The sequence below is a fragment of the Rana temporaria genome, chromosome 3, assembly GCF_905171775.1.
Source record: "Rana temporaria chromosome 3, aRanTem1.1, whole genome shotgun sequence".
Lineage (NCBI taxonomy): Eukaryota > Metazoa > Chordata > Amphibia > Anura > Ranidae > Rana > Rana temporaria.
This window is the reverse complement of record NC_053491.1, coordinates 46,104,171-46,124,302: the sequence shown is the minus strand read 5'-3', so window position 1 is coordinate 46,124,302 and position 20,132 is coordinate 46,104,171. Positions and strand designations below refer to the sequence as shown.

Sequence of the window (20,132 nt, the reverse complement as noted above, 5' to 3'; positions counted from 1 at the left end):
CAGCGGAGAGCGGCGAGACCCCCCGGATAGCGGAGAAGACCCGTCGGGATAGCGGAAGAAGAAGAGCCCCGCCGAAGACGCCGGAGGAAACCCGCCGGGGGGGTGGGGGCTTTTTTAAAAGCCACCCCCCCCGGCGGTGGAAGAGAACCAGACGGCGGCCCCCACCCACCCGAAGACGTCAAAGAAGAAGCCCCCCCTGGTAAAAGAGCTAATAAAGAAGACAGGGGGCGGCCTCCGGAGCAGAAAAATAAAATATTTTAATACACTGTGTGGTTTATTTGTGTTTTTACCACTTTTCTTGCAGGTGAATGGGTAGGGGTACGATGTACCCCATACTCATTCACTTAGGGTGGGGGGGCCGGTATCTGGGGGCCCCCTTATTAAAGGGGGCTCCCAGATTCCGATAAGCCTCCCGCCCGCATACCCCGACAACCAACGGCCAGGGTTGTCGGGAAGGGGCCCTGTCCTCATCAACATGGGGACAGGGTGCTCTGAGGTGGGGGGCCGCAGTGCGCCCCCCTGCCCCAGAGCACCCAACCCCCCCATGTTGAGGGCATGCAGCCTGGTACGGCTCAGGAGGGGGGGGGGCGCTCGCTCGTCCCCACTCCCTTCCTGGCTGGCCGGGTAGCGTGCTTTGGATACGGGTCTGGTATGGATTGTAGGGGGACCCCCTACGCCGTTTTTTTCGGCGTAGGGGGGCTCTCCTTACAACCCATAACAGACCTAAGGGCCCGGTATGCTCCTGAGGGGGGGACCCATGCCGAATTTTTATTTAAAATCCGGCGGGGACTTCCCCCTCAGGATTCATAACAAACGCCGCACGCGTGTAGAATTGGCGGGAATCCAAGTCGGATCTCCCGTCGCTTCTATGACGGCTCTGTCTCCATCGCGGCAAGCCAGCTCGGCGCTGGCTCCCGCGATGGGGCTCGTAGGTGCTCAATCTCGCCGAGAAAGAGAGCGAGATTGACACAAAATCGGGTTCACCTACTGTACCACCTCATGAGAACTTTTAAGTTTGCTTCCATCAAGGAAGTATTTAAGATACCTGGTTACGTTCTTCATTACCCCACATCCAGATGGATGCAGAAATTCACTGTAGTAGCCTGTGATACATACAGTCAGCGCTGATCTCCTCCAGGCACTGCTTGAGCGACTTGTCTTCTGCATGCCGAAAATGGTGGGATGCATGCTTGGCACCTCCGCCATTCAGACGATGTCTTGTATTTTTCAAAGAATAGGAGGCTTTCTCTGATTGGATGAGGTGATGATCTTGAGGTCATCCTCTCTTCTCCTTGTCCAGTCAGAAAAGGTCTTGTATGAAAAAACAAAGTTGTTCTCTATATGGCGAATGGGCTAAGTGAACAAGTTTCTGTGTTCGGTGTAGAGAAGGTAAGCAAAAGTCAACAAACCCCACAAGGTTTTAAATGTAGCATTTGCCTTTTAAGGATATCCAAAATACTTCTAATGCATGGACCACAAGATATGAATTTCTAAAAGTTATCAGTGATGTATATCGATAAAAACATTACTATTGTGTACTATGTATGTAATCTGTAGTTGATGTGCCCATGTATTTGGTTTTAAAAATAATAACGTGGAGCAGATTTGCATTTTTTTTTTATTGAAGATTAAATAAACATTTTGTTTTGGGTGTCCCCAGAACAGTAATACCGTAAAACCTTGGATTGCGAGCATAATTCATTCTGGAAGCATGCTTGTAATCCAAAGCACTTGTATATCAAAGCAAATTTTCCCATAAGAAATAATGAAAACTCAGATGATTTGTTTCACAACTATTTATTCATAAATCCTTCAGTTTATAGTCCATATAAAAAGATTATAGCAATGTGATAGGTTGTGTAACCATAAAATGTCCATCCACAAATGGAAGCCTCCACAAGGGGATTAAAAGCAAAATCCAGCAGGAGCTGCAGAGTATAAAAGAGAAGAGAGGCGCCTCTAAGTGTAGAAATAAATATGGTTACATCTAATCTAAGTATGCAGGCATCTGTCAGTCTGCAATCGTGACCGGGAAGACTACCCTGCAGAAGAACGATCTGAAAGCGAGGCTTTAAAGGCTTGTGGAGAGCAGCGTGGAAGGGATGACGTCGATGGCGGTGCAGAGGACGGTCTGTGTGGACAGCTATACTCCAGGTGCCTGCATACTTAGATCTGCCTGTTTTAATCATCAACCATGTGAGTTATTAAATGTTGTACCTTCATTAAATGTAACCATATTGCTACACTTAGAGGCAACTCACTTCTTTTTTTATACTCAGTTGTGACATGACCCTACTCTTACTGTATATCAAGACATCGCTTTTATATCAAGGCAAAATGTATAAAAAAAAATAGCTTGTCTTGCAAAACGCTCTCAAACCAAGGTTTTACTGTATAGGAAAAATCTTGCAATGAGGATACAAATTCTGGTCACCTGGGGGTCCCCACCGGATTCTCTTAATTTTGATGTTATTTCCTCTCACCTGTTGTGGCTTTGGGACAGGACGTGAAGGAAAATCTCCACAATTGGACAAAGATGTCATAAAATTTATCAGGGGTTATTAACTTTCCTTACTCTATCCAAAATTGGAGACAAAAAAGTTTTGCCTTCAGACCTACTTTAAGTATACAGAAGGTAATTTACTTGCGCAGCAACTAGAAGAGACCAGCGCTGACTGTATGTAGCACATACTACTACAATTAATTTCTGAATCCTCAGCAGTCCTCTGGAAGTGAGATGTGATAAATTAGATGTGAACAAGCTGGACCAATGCAAGTTAAAGTAAAAAGCAAGTTAAAAAAGTAAAAAAAAAAAATTACCAGAGTTCAGTTCATTATAATTATTAAATACATAAGTGTTGTTATAAAGCAAAGCCTTTGCAATAGTCTCAGCATTGTTGTCCTTACTTCAGGACGCAAAGTAATACTGTCATTACTGTTTTTGAATATTGATATTTCAAAGCATGTTACATTTTAAGCTTCAAAATCTTAGCATAGGTCCAAGTGTGAGCATAACAATACTTTTTTGGTATCCAATACTGCCACTTTTCTCACAGTATGAACATGTTGGGTCTAAGCGGTTCCAAAGATCCTGTTGACACTTGAGGTTCCTAAAATGAGGCCAAAGTAGCATGAAGATGTTCTGTACCATGTTGTAGACGCACTGCAGGTCCTTACATTAACCCCAGAGTTTTTGGAGCTGTGGATAAATGTACATTCCCAGCAGGGGTCAAGTCCTGGGGAAAAAAGTGTGGGAACTCCCACCCAAGATCCACTCCCCCACCAAAAAAAAAAAATGATACGCTCATATGCATAATTACTAAACCGCAAGTTCTTTCTAAAACCTGTGATAACTCATGGCAGACCTCCGCAATGTCTCTTGGGAACAATGACAAAAGCTCCCAGAAGACATTGCGGCATCGAGGAAGTGACGGAATACCCGCACACTACCCGATGAATCCATATACAGGAAGCGGCCAGTAACATAAAGGATTACTAAGGTTCACCTGCCCCTGTCAGGGACTCGAGCTGGGCATCGCCGCTTAGTGAAGGATTGGCTCGGGCGGCTCGGCTGCTCTCGGCTGCTCTAGTCCTGCAAAGGGAACTGCGCTCCTGCTGTGAAAAAAGTGCAGGGACGCCGTTCCCGCGGGACTTGAGCCCTGATTCCCAGCCTGAATAGGTTTTGCTCTGCAGGCAAAAATTATTGGTAGGAGTTCAAAGCAAAGTAGCAAGTGACATGGTTTATTTGAATAAAAAGGCAGATTATTAAATTATTGAATTATTGAAATTAGAGGTGCAGAGGAGGATTTGTGCTACTGGACTAGGTGGTGCCATTTTCAGGGTTGGGCAGATCCATTGTCAAAATATTTAGTGTAATACCACTTTTAACGTTCCTCTAAACTAAACCGATATGTGTTTCTGCTTCCCAACTTTATAATCTCAGGCAATAACATATGAAAATCTACTCTGTTTCTTGTTAAGGACAAGGAGACTGTGAGCTAAGTTGCTTGGCACAAGGGCAAAACTTCTATTATAACTTTGGCAGAGTGTTGGATGGAACATCATGCCATGTGCAGTATGATGGCTTTTGTATCAATGGCCAATGCCTGGTAAGTCTCATTATATGATGGATCCATTGAAGTACTACATAAACGTTTAATAAACAATTCAGGGGACCGTCAGTCCTTCAGTAAATTTACTGTACATCCCTCACCTTATATGCCAAACGCATTTTATTTACTAGGTCAAACCTTCACATCTGTTTCTGCTAATCTGTATAACCCTAATACATCATCCACATTTCTTACTGAAGCGGTGACTGATTTATTACGGTGTTAGAAGAAATATTTTCTTTACAAGGATGAAATATTGGCAAGTTGAGAGAGGCGGGGTGGAGTGACCACAATGTTTTCTAGTATAATATAAATGGAGGTTTCCGATCTCCATGCACCTTGTTTGTACCTGTTGGCCAATTTTTAAGCTTACTGTAGTAGCATACAGTTCTGAAGAGATTATATATTTTTTAACAGGTAGCGTCCTCATTTATCAAAATAGAGCTCTCAAAGGACAGCAAAATGAAATAAAAAGCTTCTTGAAATGCTTAGATATACTGGGCCAGATCCACAGACGAAGTACGCCGGCGGTACTTTCAAATTTCCTGAGTCGTATCTTTAGTTTGAATCCTCAAACCAAGATACAACGGCATCTGGGTAAGATCCGACAGGCGTACGGCCTCGTACTCCTTCGGATCTTAGATGCAATACTTCGGCGCCCACTGGGTGGAGTTTGCGTCGTTTTCAGCGTCGGGTATGCAAATTAGCGATTTACGACGATCCACGAACGTACGCGCGGCCGTCGCATTTTCTAACGTCGTCTGTAGTCGGCTTTTTCCGGCGTATAGTTAAAGCTGGTATTTTGCGGCGTATAGATAGACTTGCCATGTTAAGTATGGCCGTCGTTCCCGCGTCAAAATTAGAATTTTTTTTTTTTTTGCGTAAGTCGTCCGTGAATAGGGATGGACGTAACTCATGTCTAAGTTCAAAAAATGACGTCGTTGCGACGTCATTTTGCGCAAAGCACGGTTGGAAATTTTCAAAATTTTAAATGAAACCCAACCCGCCCAATTTGAAATCCGCCGCCAGAAATACACTACGCCGCCGTAACTTAAGGCGCGAACTCGCTGAGGATTCGAATATACGCCAGGTAAGGTACGGCGGCGTAGTGTATCTCTGATACGCTGCGCCGATCCAAATGTATGTGGATCTGGCCCACTGTATTTAAGTGTTTCTCAGCCAGGGTTTGATGGTACTCCAGGGTTCCTTCTGAGGTTGCTAGGGGTTCCTTCAGCAATCAGCAATTGTTTGTTGATCTTCCATCTACATAGAAAAATACATCTCAGCATGTATAGTCCAAAGAAGGCTGAGGTGGGATATCCCACGTAAGGATATCCTAATAGTTAAGTAATTCATTGACGAATGCTCCCATCTACACTAACCACTATTGCAAAGGGTACATTTTCCACTAACCACGTAAGGGCTCACTTCTATACCAACCATTAATGTTGGAGGACATCACAATTTATACAATGTAGAAAAAACTCACCCAAGCTCTACCGCAGGACTGAAGAATAATGAGCTGAATAACGGTGCTCAGGCTGTGTGTCCCATGAACATCAAAATAGCAAGAAATGCATCAACACGATTACTTCTTAAATCTACTTTTTATTGAGCACTAACAGCAGTGCGGCATCTAAAATGCTAACATGTTTTGGCCGAAGCCTTTCTCATAGCAGGAATGCATAGATGCTATGAGGAAGGCTTCGGCCGAAACATGTTAGCATTTTAGATGCTGCACTGCCGTTGGTGCTCAATAAAGATTTAAGAAGAAGCAATCGTGTTGCCGGCATTTCTTACTATTTTGATCACAATTTATACAACCTGCATTTCTGTTTTGCAGTTATTTTTTTAACAATATAAAAAAAAAATGTTTTGCAAAGGGCTGGTAACAAAAATATCTGCAATGGGCGTCTAGTATGCTAGGTACACTTAATTGTTTTATTTAAAACTTTTTTCAAATTATTGAACATGCTAATGCACCATGAAGTGTGGGTATCATTCTTTTTAGCAGGGGTTCCCTAAGAATGAGACATTTTATTTCAAGTGTTCCTCAGGGGTATATAGGCTGAGAAAGGCTGGTCTATTCTTTATTTAAACGTGCTATATTTTAATGCATTTTCACCTGTTGCAAATATTTCAAATATTTGAAAAAGTAACAGTTCCACCTTTTGTGGTTCAGATATTAGATGTCAAAGTTGAACTCCAGCCTTCCCTTCAGTCTTGCATAATTCAGGGGTCTTTGAAATTTGGGAACAAAAGGCCAGTTTACTGTCCTTAAGACTCAGGGGCCAGACTGTGGCCAGTGGGAGTAGAAATGGGAGTAAAGAATATACTCCATCATTGGTAATAGTTGTAGGAATATTGCCCCATTGTTAGTATTGGGGAAATAAATAGTGCCCCAGCATTGGTGTCATAGGGAGGACTAGTGCCCCATTGTTGGTGTCAGTTGGAAGCATAGGGCCCTGCAGTTGGTGTCAATGGGAGGAATAGTGTCCCATGTTTGGTATCAGTGGGAAGAATGGTGCCCCATTGTTTGGATGAGTGATTGCAATAGTACCCTATTGTTGGTATCGGTGACAGGAATTCTACTGCATTGTTGGTGTAAACGGAATAGTGCCTTGTATCACTGAGAGGAATAGTGTCCCAAGTGCCTGATAAAGGCAAGCAAAGTGCCACATCCACCCCTTGGCCCAAGTTTGGAGACCACTGGCACAGTTGTACAGGTTCCTCCCTTGAACTAAAATGTATTACTCTGATTTCACTGCATACTGTGAGCTTCCTATATATGCATAGACATTGCAGCAACTCCGCCAAAGTCCACCTCATTTCCTGGAATGTCTATCCGGCCAAAAGGTGCCCATTCTGGAGATAAGCACAAATAATATACTACTGTGTGGTAGCATAGCATACTACTGTGATCCAAAATTGGATTAGCAGTACTGGATATAAAGATGGGGATTAAGCAATACTTGAATGGATGGCGGCCAGTTTATTATTTAATAATTGGATCAAGGGGGGAGGCCTCGGCTAATAGAATATAAAGTAAATGTATTTGGAAATTAAAGGGTCATTCGGAGGATCATTAGGTAATAGTCTAGTCTGATACCATTAACTGTTTTGGAAATGTTGTACTATGGATTGGGGAGTATCGGTAGTCAAGGTTTTACTGTAAGATTCCCAGATATCAATATTATTTTGAACCTTTCCTTTTGTAAGGAGGCCGCCATGTATTCCATGTGGAAAACACGAGACCGAAAGATGGTGGGGAGCTCAAAGTAGATCTACTTATGTAGGATGGCTTTCCTTGCCACGAGAGATATAATGGTGGCCAATTGCTTGCAGCTTGAAATTTTAATACCTGGAATGTCTATCAGGCCAAAAGGTGCCCATTCAGAAGTTCAGGACAAAGGAGTGTGGTAGCATAGCGTACTAAAGTGATCCAAAACTGTTCTTGTTGTGGGAATTTAAACCAAACCAATAAATTCAAAGAAAATGTTTCACCTTTTTTTATTTTTATTTTTTTTCAGCAAGTGGGTTGCGATTCTATCTTGGGATCCAATGAGCAGATGGACATCTGTGGAGTCTGCGGAGGAAGAAATGTATCATGCCGACACCACCACAATGTCTATACTACAAAGTACCCAGCCTCTGGTAACTGTCACACTGCACTTGGCTTAGGCCATACTGCAAGACTAGAATGCTGGGCTTGGGATATGACACATACTGTAGCTCCATAATCTAATTGTATCTGCACAGAATAACACATGAAATAGATCAGTCTATTGTATCTGCACAGAATAACACATGAAATAGATCAGTCTATTGTATCTGCACAGAATAACACATGAAATAGATCAGTCTATTGTATCTGCTCGCCCAGACATTGTCATAATAGATCACTTATGTACAGTACATCTTTGTAATGTCAGTCACTCCTCTGGCTGTCAGTCTAATAACCTGGTGTGACATGAGCTTTATCTGTACTGTAGTGCATGTCTGGTTCATAATCATGGCTGCATTCCCATACCATCTGTAGTTATTGTGAGAAACACTCCTTGGGGTTAAAGGGGTTGTAAAGGTTTGTGTTATTTCACCTTAATACATCCTATGCATTAAGGTGAAAAAACACCTGGCAATCACGGGGCCCCCCCCGTTTTACTTACCTGAGTCCATTCACCTGCTCTGCGCGTCCACTTCTCCACGGAGTCTCGCCATTGATTGGATAGATTGATAGCAGTGCAGCCATTGGCTTCCGCTGCTGTCAATCAAATCCAATGACGCGGCCGCCGGGGGCAGAGCCGAGTCATACACTCGGTGGCTATGGACGCTGACTGTATGACACGGGAGCGTGCCCGCAATGTACCCCCTCTGGAGAGAGCTTTCCAGAGGGGGTTAACTATTGTGGGGAGGAGCCAAGAGGGCTGCCCTGGGACCCCAGAACAGGTGGATTGCGGCTTCTCTGTGAAAAACGAACTGCACAGTGGAGGTAAGTAAGACATGTTTGTTAATTTTAATTTAAAAAAATTAACCTTTACAACCACTTTAATTTACTAAGGGCAAATAGGCTGTTCATCTTGCAATAAAGTCTTCCATAGGTTAGTGAATGTATTGAAAAGTCACATTGCTAAAAACACCCAATTGCGTGCAAGAAAAGCAGTATAGTGAGTCAGCAGAGCTTCAACGCACTCACTATAAGCTCTGGGGAAATTTCCCTTGCAAAGTGAACAGCCTATTTGCCCTTTACTAAATCAACCCCCTGACTCGAATAGGAAGAGGGAATATCTACAATAGTTTGGTATCGTAATGCTAGACAATGCAATGTGATAGGTGTACAGTGGAACCTCGGATTGCGAGTAACGCGGTTAACGAGCGTTTCGCAATACGAGGATTTTTTTTTAAATCCTGACTCGGCTTCATTCACCCCTCCCCCCTCCCCATTAAGCACACCTGTGGCTCCATAAACCCCTCCCCCTCCCAATGGAGCACACCTGTGGTTCCATTCACCCCTCCCCCTTCCCATTAAGCACACCTGTGGCTCCATACACCCCTTCCCATTCAGCACACATGTGGCTCCATTTAGTTTATATTTACAAAAATAATTGCATTTCCATGTTCTGAGTAATATGGGGAACCATATATAGTGAATGCAGGGTCCTGGGTTTAGTAACACTTTAAAACGCATAGCTGTGTTTTGACAATGGTCCAGCATACTGTCCCTGCTACCTCTGAGAGATAAAGTGCAATGTAAATAAGCAGGTGTACGTGCGTGAAGAAAGTTGGCTGCCTATGCCACACTGGAAACAGCTGAGAACAATCACGTTTCTTCCCAGTGTTAGTAAATGGAATTCTTCGCATTCATGTATAAATATAACTACTAAAGCAAATACACACGTCAGCGTGTACACCTCCCTTTTTTTTTAAACTTTGTACCAGGGCAGCGAGCGAGCGAGCGAGCCTGTATGGGACACGCCAGTCAGGGAAAAGACTTGCCTGGAGGGGAAATTGTAATGTTTGGTTTTGCTAAAGAAAATAATCCTGCGTCGAGACTCACTTTCTCTCATTACTGTCATTTCCAGGGCTGTTTGGATATAATGAAGTGACCATGATTCCTGCAGGTGCCACTAATATCAGGGTGACTGACAAGAGCAATAATTATCTGGGTAAGTGTAGGCTTTTAGGGAATTTTCCAGGTGTCTGTCCAGGCAGTAGGACAGGTACACCTCATCATCAGGCTTTTACAGAAACACTGGTTGCTTCTTGTGTATAAAGCTGTGTGTTTGACAAAAAGCTGGACAAGTGAAGTAAGAATAATGGAAGTTGCCATTGCTGGCTTTAAGTTAAAGGTGCAGGCATTACGACTGTCATCCTAATCCTGTGTTCACTACCTAATGAGTAACTAGTCAGTAATGTGTGAAAAGACATTCCTGGAGTGGATAGTGACTGATGAGATCAGGAAGACCTTTCTGAAGACTAAGGCCTCGTACACACGACCGAGGAACTCGTCTAAATGAAACATCGTTTTCCTTGACGAGTTCCTTGTTAGGCTTGTCGAGAAACTTGACAAGCTTGCTTTGTGTACACACGGTCAAGACCAAATTTTGTCGTTCTCAAACGCGGTAACGTTCAACAGGTACAACGGCAGGGGTACCAAAGTTTGATTCCACTGGCACAACCCTTGGGGCTGCTTTTGCTAATCTCGTGTTACTGCATGTTAAGTAAAAGTTTGGTAAGAGACGATTTGCACTTTTCAGTCTGTTACAGCATGACAAATGTGCTATCTCCATTACAAACGCTACTTTTACAAAAGGTGTGCTCCCGTCTCATACTTTATTCTGAGCATGCGCGGGTTTCTTGGCATACACACGAACGTGTTTCTCGTCGAAAACCAGCCCGACGAGGAACACGATGAGGAAATTGAAACTCCCGTCGAGGAAAAAGAGAACTTGTTCCTCGACAGTTTCCTCGATGAAAAGCATACACACAACCGTTTTCCTCGGCAAGAAAGCTCTCCCACCAAGTTTCTTGATGGATTCTGTCGAGGAAAACAGTTGTGTGTACGAGGCCTAAGCCTTTAGACCAGCCATTCTCAATCGCGGTTCATGGAACCCTAGGGTTCCTCCAGAGGTTTACAGGGTGTTCCTTGAGCTGTGGCTAATCGACCTCCCATTTGATGGTCCCTGCACAGTTCCAGGGGCCAGTGCCACTTGGAGGTGCCAGCAGCAAGACACCATATTTTATTATAGTTGTAATGCCGCGTACACATGAACGTTTTTCATGTCATGTAAAAAAAAACACTTTTTTTCTCGAAATGATTCTTGTCAAGCCTGCCTTGCATACACACGATCGTGATAAAAAATGCTCAAGCAAATCGAGCTGACATACAACACGTACGACCGCACTATAAAGGGGAAGTTCCATTCGAATGGCGCCACCCTTTGGAGCTGATTATGCAAATTTTCCTTCTCATAACTTGCTTCTGAGCATGCACGTTTTTTTCCCCCGTCGTTAAAGCGTACACACAATCGTTTTTTTATGACGAGAAAAACGACGAGAAAAAAATAGAGCAGGTTCTAAATTTTTAATGGTCATTTTTATCGTCGAGAAAAATGCTCTGGAGCCTACACACGACCGTTTTTAACGTCCAATTTAAAAAATGGCATTTTTCTCTTCATGGAAAACGGTCGTGTGTACGCGATATATAAAAAACGAACGATATATAAAAAACGAACCTTTACAACCCCTTTAAGGAATGGTATACTCGTGCCATTCCTTCAGAGCTCTGTGCCATGGCCAAGATTCCCACACACATGTGTGGAAGTCATGTCATTGTGGCTCGGCCATTCAAGTGGCTGGAACCCACAAACCCGGAAGGAAGACCGGGTGAAGATAGAAGCCCTATGAAATGGTGACAGTTCACCGCTGGAGGGCTTTGTTTCAAGGTAGGTCTTTCATAATGATCTAGCATGCGATGCATACTATTACATTATGATATTACCTTGCTGGATGAATTTTTTCCCACAAAGTTTATTACTGCTTCAAAGATTTTTTGGGCTTGTTTGCTATTGCTGTGACATACCGGTAATTGTTGCATTTCTTACTTTCTGGACTATGGGCCCTCCAGCTAGAGGTACCTTGCTTCCTGAGAGTAGTCAGAGAGCTAATGAGCTCCACCAAATGACCTGACTTTTATATATATATTATGATATTGATGTACGATGCATTGCTTCTTGTTTTTTTTTTTCTGTTGTTGTCTGGGTCCCCGCTGAAGAGAGACACCATCGCTAGGCTTTCTCAACCTCTAATTGATGAACCCTTGAAATAACATTTCAGGCTCAGGGAACCCCTACTAATAATTACTATAGCTACAGCTCACAGAACATTGTGACGGTCAGTGGGAAGAATGCTACTTTATTTTTCTTGTTGTAGGGAAGAATCCCCCATAAAGATAGCTAAAGAGATCATTGGTGTTTAGTGGTTACTTACCTGAGAGACCAGAATTGCCAATTGCTCAAAGAACCCCTGACACCCTTTGGAGGAAATCTAGGTTTCTATGGAACCCGGGTTAAGAAAGACTGTCATCTTTATTATGGAAAAAACACTTATAGGAGAGAGGCTACACCCCCCGAAACAGAACAGTGTGATATGGGAAGGTTCCCCCAAGGTTTTTTTTAGCAGCAATGGTATCAGAATCAAAAAAATGTCTCTATTCATAAAAGTTCTTTATTATTTCAAAAAGTAAAACTCCATGTCATGTTCCAATTAAAATATGAGCTCTGGTTGTGCAGAACAATAACTATTCCATAACAGCGATGTAAACACACTCAAGCAAAACATTACATTACAGAATGTCAGCCATGTATAAACACTGACGCGTTTCGACTTGTGCAGTAGTGGTCTTCTTCAGGGTTGGATAGTTAATTCTATGGGAATACATCAAACAGTTCAGAATTCAAATTCATTTCATCATGCACAAGCTTCAATATATTTACACAATGATAAAATATGTAGTACTACCCCCGGAGGAGCTGCTGGTTTGTTTTGGGTCGCATGTTACCTCTGTGACTCAGCTGTCTAGGGTAGTTGATGAGAGCCAAAGCAATGGAATGTCCACACAGCAGGTGTCTTTTTCTTGTGCTTTTATTTACCCAACAAGGTAAAACAGTTGAACTTGGTGAAGAATAGAGGAATAGCAGAGATGGAGAACACAGATTCAGGTGTAGGTAAAAGGAAACAGTCCTGCTTCCAGCGACAAACCTTACTTCGCCACTCCAGCCGGAATGGGTATAGCACACCTGGACAGGCCTCTCTCACAAGCCTGGCAGCCAGAATACTTAACCCCAACTCGAACTTGGGGTTAAGTCTCTGCCACAGACCCTCCCAATGGTTGCAGAAAATAGTGTTCAGAAGTCCCCTTGACTGGACTTGACACCTGGATCTCCTTCAAGTAGTTTTTGGGTACCGACTAATAGGCGGCCAACATTCAGCCTCTCAGTGTCCGGTTCCCCTGGTCCCCGATGGATGGTCAGGCCCCTATTGGAACACCAGCCTTTCTTGGTACTCCTCAGGCAGACTCTCCACTGCACAGCTTCCTCCAACAGGACGGACAGCCCAGGACCTCCTTAGGTGGGACCCAGTCGATTACTGAGTCCCCAAGCGGCAGATCAATTGCTCCGGGCCAACATGGTCCCAAAGCCAGGATCTTTGCGTTGCACGCGCACCCCTGGCCCGGAAGGCCATTTTCCAGGACGCCATGGAGTGGCTACCCTAAAGGTGGGCGCCACACGAGGAGAAGACCCAGAAAAATGGCATCTGTCCCATAAATACCCCTCCCCAGCATGCACAGCGAGGAAGCCTCTTCCTGATAGGCTGTTGGGAAAAAGTATCTAGTCCTTGACTCTACTGCTGCCACCTGCCGACCGGGGATGGAACTGCACCCCAGGAACAACAGCATGAGCCCACAGCACAGCCAAGCTGGAACAGAAGCTCCAAATGTGAACTAATTTACAATGCTCAGAGTTACTTAACTCTCTGACCCCCTCTAAATTTCAATAGCACGGGTTCTGAAAAGTAACCAGGCGATACAAATATTTACCGCTGAAAAATGGAAAAGATGATCCCACAACCAGACATATAAAAACTGTTGAGTTGTCCCGAAAGCTCCATGGCCCATCCCTGCCTCTCCAAGGAACTAGTCCAGTCCTTGGGGGAACCTTCCTATATCAGACTGTCATCTTTATTCCTCCTGGCAATAACTGTCACCATAAAAGAATGTGAAAAGAAAAATCCAAAAATGTTGACCTTTTTGTTTGAAGAGCAATACAAGGGAAACCTTCCAATGGGGACACTTGTTCCAGTGACAACTAAGTTAGGATTTTCCTCACTTTGAAGAGATTTCCTCCTACTTTCTGTTGTGTTTTAAAGTACGGAAAGTGAAGGGAAATCTATCCAGTTGGATACAGATGGCATAAGAAAAGTTTGACGGGGTTTTCCGAAGTTCTTACTCTATCCAAAATGTAAAAAAATAAATATTTTTGGCTTTACATATACTTTAACAATTTCATCCATTCCTGACCGTAAAATATTTCAGATTCATAGTGGAGAATGGTGTGACAGCATGTGGGTGGAAAGCCTGATCCTGACACTACAGTAAATTCTAAGGAATTATATTGTCATAACATGTCTCTTTGTGAAATGAAGTTCTCAGAACTCTTTCAGTACAGGGACATGGGTGTCATTATATTATTCCACCGTGGACGCGGCACTGGGTACATATAATTCTATTTCAGATTTATGTCATGGAAAAAGAATTACCTACTTTCCTGAAATTATCAGCATAAGCTTGTATATAATCTCATGTGCAGCATCTCATTAGGAAGCCTTTCAAAGCCCTCTGGCTTTTAGTTGAACATATTCTTATCTGTTCATTGGCCTCACAAGGCAGACAGGTAACATCTTGCCCAGGAATCGGCTCTATGGAGACAGCAGGCTGTTGTATGTCTTCTCAGGCTACTATTCACCTCTTGGAATGATATCTGTTTTCTGCTTTCATATGTGTTGAATGCTATGTATGAATTGGGAGCGTGTTCTTCTAACTGCCATGAATTAGATGTACATCCCAGTCATTGCCCCATCATTGGACTGGAATTTGTCCAATTACTATAATTATCCCATTAGAGGTTTAGTGTTTTTTTTTTTTTGGAGGGGAGTGAGTGAAGCAGAAAACATGGATCATATAAACACATAGGCCCCTTTCACACAGTCGGACCGTTCGGGTCCGCCTGTCAGTTTTGGCGGCGTATCAGAACGGCCACTCCATGCAGCCCCGTGGAGCGTCGGATGTCAGCGGAGACATGTCCGTTAACATCCAACCCGATCCGATCCGCCAAAATCAGACGGATGGCGATACTTCCCCATCCATCCGTCCATGGCGGATCGGGTGAGATCTAATGAAAATGGACATGCTGTCCGTTTTCATCAGATCTCTCCATAGAAGACAGCGGCACTGCACAAGCCCCTCCCCACTCAGTAAGCAGAGAGGGACTTGTCATCCGCCAGCTCAACGGAGAGATTTCCCGCTGACCTGGCAGGAGCTGGCGGACTCCGTAGCGACGGAATCCACCTCGTGTGGAAGAGGCCATAAACCTCCAAGTGTCAAATTATGAATATCTGTATCATACACACGTGACTATTTCAGTAACTTGCAAGTCCTGAGCCATGACTAAGAACTAATCGGAGTGTGAAACGCGTAGGCTGTTCTCCCTGTGTTCTGCTTGCTTTGTAGTGCATTTTTTATCAATTTTTTACAATAAAGACAACCTTATGTTTTTTTTGGAGTGCGGCTGTCCATTCCGTCTTTCCTTATATCAATTGCTTCGTGCATTGCCAGCACCCTTGATTTCCTGAACTGTTGCTGATTTTCCCAACACACCCACCTGGAGCGGTTACTCCCTTCCCTTTGCAAGTCCTGAAGTTGGTTCAGAATTCAAAATAGATCCTTCAAGTTATCGTATTTTTTGGTGTTAAATGGACACGTGACCTATTGTGTAGCATTTGATTGAAGGATGTTTTCACCTTTTTCTCATTATAAAGAAGCTATAATGGATTTTCTACATTTACAGCCTGATATTTAAAATATTTTTTTATATGTATAAAATCTTTATTTTTACAAATATTTTATTCAGAGTGTCCTTATGACACTGGTGTCCCAAAACACACTAGGGAGAATGTAAGTAAATCGGCTTCTAGGTTTAGCTTGTGCAGTTGAAATTTCGTTTTTTTGTTTTAGATTGTGTGGAGAGGAATTTGAACCCCTGTCAGCTTTTAAAGCGGTCTGTGTCCCTGTTAGGGAATTTGTCCTCTGTTTGTCCTGGTGGCCGTTCACGCCAAAAATGAAAGTAACCACTTGCCTATTGGGCACTTTCACCCCTTTCTGCCCAGGCCAATTTTCAGCTTTGACACTTTGAATGACAATTGCGCGGTCATGCAACACTGTAACCAAATTAAATGTTTTTTTTGTGATATTTAATCACCATTGGGTTTTTTATTTTTTGTTAAACAAATGAAAAAAGACCAAAAATGTTGGAAAAATAAACTTTTTCTTAGTTTCTGTTTATAACATTTTGCAAAGAAGTAATTTTTCTTCCTCACTAATGCGTGCTGACGAGGCTGCTCTGATGCCCACTGACATGGCTGCACTGATGGGAACTGATAAGCTGCAATGATGGGCAATAATGAGGTGGCATGTGAGGCATGGATATGCTACACTGATGGGCACTGATACGTTGCACTGATATGTTGCACTGATGGACACTGATGGACACTGATATGTTGCACTGATGGGCACTGATATGTTGCACTGATGGACACTGATATGTTGCACTGATGGGCACTGATATGTTGCACTGATGAGCACTGATATGCAGCACTGATGGGGCTGCACTGATAATCAGGGCAATGATGATCAGTATCCTGATTATCAGTGTAAATGCCGGTCACAGAATAGCCGGTTATTGGCTTTCCTCGCACAGTAACAGCTCTGAGGAAAGGAAATGCTGATGACCGGTATTTGTATACATGTGAAGATCTGTAATTGGACACAGCTAATCAAATGGTAAAGGGCCACTGTGATTGGCCCTTTACCTCGATCTCTGATCAGCTGTGTACGAAGGACACAGCAATCACAGAGTGCACACAAATATGCACCCCAAGAGCGCAGAGGGACAGGGTTCTGGGAGAACATCCATAGATGTCTTCCCAGAACAGGAATAGAGGGGATATCCTCTAATGGGGACACTAGTTCTGGTGAATACCAGGGATTTCCCTGACTTTCACATTTCCTGTTTTGGCTGTGAAGTGAATGGAACATGATGGCAAACAAACTGACACAGGTTATAACCCTCCCTTACTCTATCCAAAAATAAAATAAAAATTACATTAGTGCTAATTTAAGCTTTGAAAGTGAAAGCTAGTAGCTGATTGGTTGCCATGCACGGCTGCTCTGGTCTTAGTACATTCCTCTCTATGAGCTTTCTAAACTGAGGGCACAGCGGAAGCTGTTTGCTTACAGACTGTCTCTCTTGGAGAGCTGTACGAAATCCTACAAAACCGTTACCGGAAAGATGGGCAGACAAGTTACATCTCATTACAGAACAAATCCAGTTGAATGTGACTATTTGTTATCTTTTTTTTATATGTATAAAATCTTTACTTATGGTTTAATAAAATGTATTATTATTTTTTACATACGAACATTTAATACAGAGTAAACCCATGACACTGGTTTCACAGAGAAGTATGAGTTTTCTAAATTGAGAGCATAGTAGAAGCTGTTTGTAAGTCTGTATCGAGCCCTACAGTGCAAAGAAAGAAAGATGGGGGACAAGTAATTTCTCAGTTTTAGATCTGAAGAAGTGACTTGGATAAGCTACAAGACTTTCTCAACATTACAGAAGTCCAGTTGAATGTTACTAGCTACTACTAGATATTTTAGTACTAGATACACAAAGAAACGTCTTTTCTAACCCCTATGGTAATTGAATAATGGGGGTACAGAAAACAAAATAAAGTTCCAAATATGTGGAGTGGATTGCATCAAAACCCACAAACAAGATATGGCAGCACCACCATGAATAAAAAATTCTTGTGAGGAAACCACCACCGAACGGAAAGCCGCTTACCAGAGCAGCCAGATTCAAAAGCATATATGTAAAAACTCCATCCACAGACGGGGACACTGTATTATCAAAGCTCCAATGGGCAGGTATCCACGGATAAGTTCACTTGCTCAAAGGTAAAGGTCCTCGGTACAAAGGTATGGAAAGAAACGGACCATAGTGTGATTCCGTAAAAATTTATTAAAACGCCATCCAGACGCGTTTCGTCATCAACAGACGTTCTCAATGAAAACGTCTGTTGATGACGAAACGTGTGTGGGACGGCGTACACTGACGTCACCGCACTCAACAGGAGGAGAAGGGCTCCTTTAGTGCCGTCCGGCATTTGTTTTAAACGCTTTAAAACACTACGTGTTTGTGAGTATGTTTTTCCTTTCGTGCTTTTAATAAATACTTACGGAATCACACTATGGTCCGTTTCTGTCCATACCTTTGTACCGAGGACCTTTACCTTTGAGCAAGTGAACTTATCCGTGGATACCTGCCCATTGGAGCTTTGATAATCCAGTGTCCCAGTCCGTGGATGGAGTTTTTTATATATATGTTTTTGAATCTGGTTGCTCTGGTAAGCGGCTTTCCGTTCGGCGGTGGTTTCCTCACAAGAAATTTGTATTCACGGTGGTGCTGCCATATCTTGTTTGTGGGTTTTGATGCAATCCACTCCACATATTTGGAACTTTATTTATTTTCTGTACCCCCATTATTCAATTACCGTAGGGGTTAGAAAAGACGTTTCTTTGTGTATCTAGTACTGGCATTTGCCAGCTGCCTTTTTTCCATTGGCGCAATTTATATTATGTTATTTGTGTTTATCTCATTTAATTGCTGCCTCTGATCTTTATTGGTGTCAATTTATTTATTGTTTAGCGCAGTTTTTTCCTTTGTACTAGATATTTTAGATGGCCTTTTTTCACTTTCAAAGAAGACCCCAGATTCAAAATTCAAAAGTAACTATGTAGAGGGGTTTAAAGTAAGAATCCACTTTTCATAGTTAGAAACCACATTTAATGTGTAGCTGCTCGCAGGTATTATCTGCGCACAGTAAAATAAGACCTCTTAGAAATTTTATGTCGTTTATAATTTTTTTTTTTTTTTGCTCCATTGGTCTACTAGATCTCTACATATACTGTAGAATATGCATATTGCTAGTTCCTGGAAAAAGTGCTTGTTGTTTGTCAATCAGACCTGAATAGAAGGAGAATATTTATATGTGAATGTGACATGTCCTTCTTAATGTTGCACCTATGGTGGTAAATACAAGTTTGATTCTCCAGAAGACTGTAATTATAGGATTACTTTTAAACCATCCATGGCATATTCTATTAAAAGGCTAAACCAACTGGCCGAAGGTAAAGGAAAACAGCGTCCGTCATTATAGAACAGCCATGTGTTGACATTTTAATCTGTTTTGTTGCCTTTGTTTCCATGGAACTGTTTCCTGTAGGATCCATTCCTTTTCGCAGTATTAAAATACACAATTCAAAGGCTTGCAATTGCTAAAATTGAGCTGCTTAAACCTTTTTAGATGAAAGAACTACTTAAAATAAATCATTGTTATTTAGAGACTGAAGCAGATGAGTCCTCTAGTTTGTTGTCTCCAAAACAAGAAACAAGAGCGCCCCAGGGAAGGCGATGGAGCTATTTGTGTGAAAGGCTGGCACGTAGAATTATAAATGATCTGACACAAGCCTCCCAATCATAACTCCTGTGTTAATGAACAAGTGATTGAATATCCATCGAACAAAGGTTCCTATGTGGCAATAACTTTGCTGCCAAGACAAAAATAAATCATGGCAAACTGTTAATGTTGGTTAAATCCAACACTTTTATTGTAACAGTTTACACGTTACAAAAAGGTTGGAATTGGCTTTTTTTTAGGATTATTTAAATTTGATCTAAAAACGAAATACACGTGAAATACATACGAGTTGTAATTATGTCCAGACAGGCTGGTGATTCACACTACATAATCACGTTGGTGACCTCAGTTTCCCCTACCGCAGTTGAGCATCACAGCTTGGTCATCAACATGTTCCCATCTGTTGTCTGACAGCACTGACCAAAGCATTATGCCGCGTACACACGGTCGTTTTTCGGCATGAAAAAAACATAGTTTTTCAGCATGTCCAAAAAACGAAGTTTTTCCAACTTCATCATTAAAAACGATGTTGCCCACACACCATCGTTTTTGAAAAATGATGAACAAAGCGCGGTGACGTACAACACGTACGACGGCACTCTGAAGGGGAAGTTCTATTCGCCTTTGGGCTGCTTTTAGCCGATTCCTTGTTAGTAAAAGACCATTTTTTTGTCTGTTACAGCGTGATGAATGTGCTTACTCCAT

At 42.6% G+C, this 20,132-nt stretch overlaps 1 protein-coding gene across 2 annotated transcripts in view; it reads left to right on the top strand.

The window, feature by feature from the left end:
- Positions 1-20,132, top strand: part of LOC120931247 (ADAMTS-like protein 5) — a 139,954-nt gene that overhangs the window by 73,239 nt on the left and 46,583 nt on the right. For both annotated transcript variants that reach the window (XM_040342493.1, XM_040342492.1), the window contains exons 6-8: positions 3,982-4,109; positions 7,643-7,766; positions 9,692-9,775. In XM_040342493.1, coding sequence (XP_040198427.1) covers positions 3,982-4,109; positions 7,643-7,766; positions 9,692-9,775 — 336 coding nt within the window. The remainder of the gene's footprint in view (positions 1-3,981; positions 4,110-7,642; positions 7,767-9,691; positions 9,776-20,132) is intronic.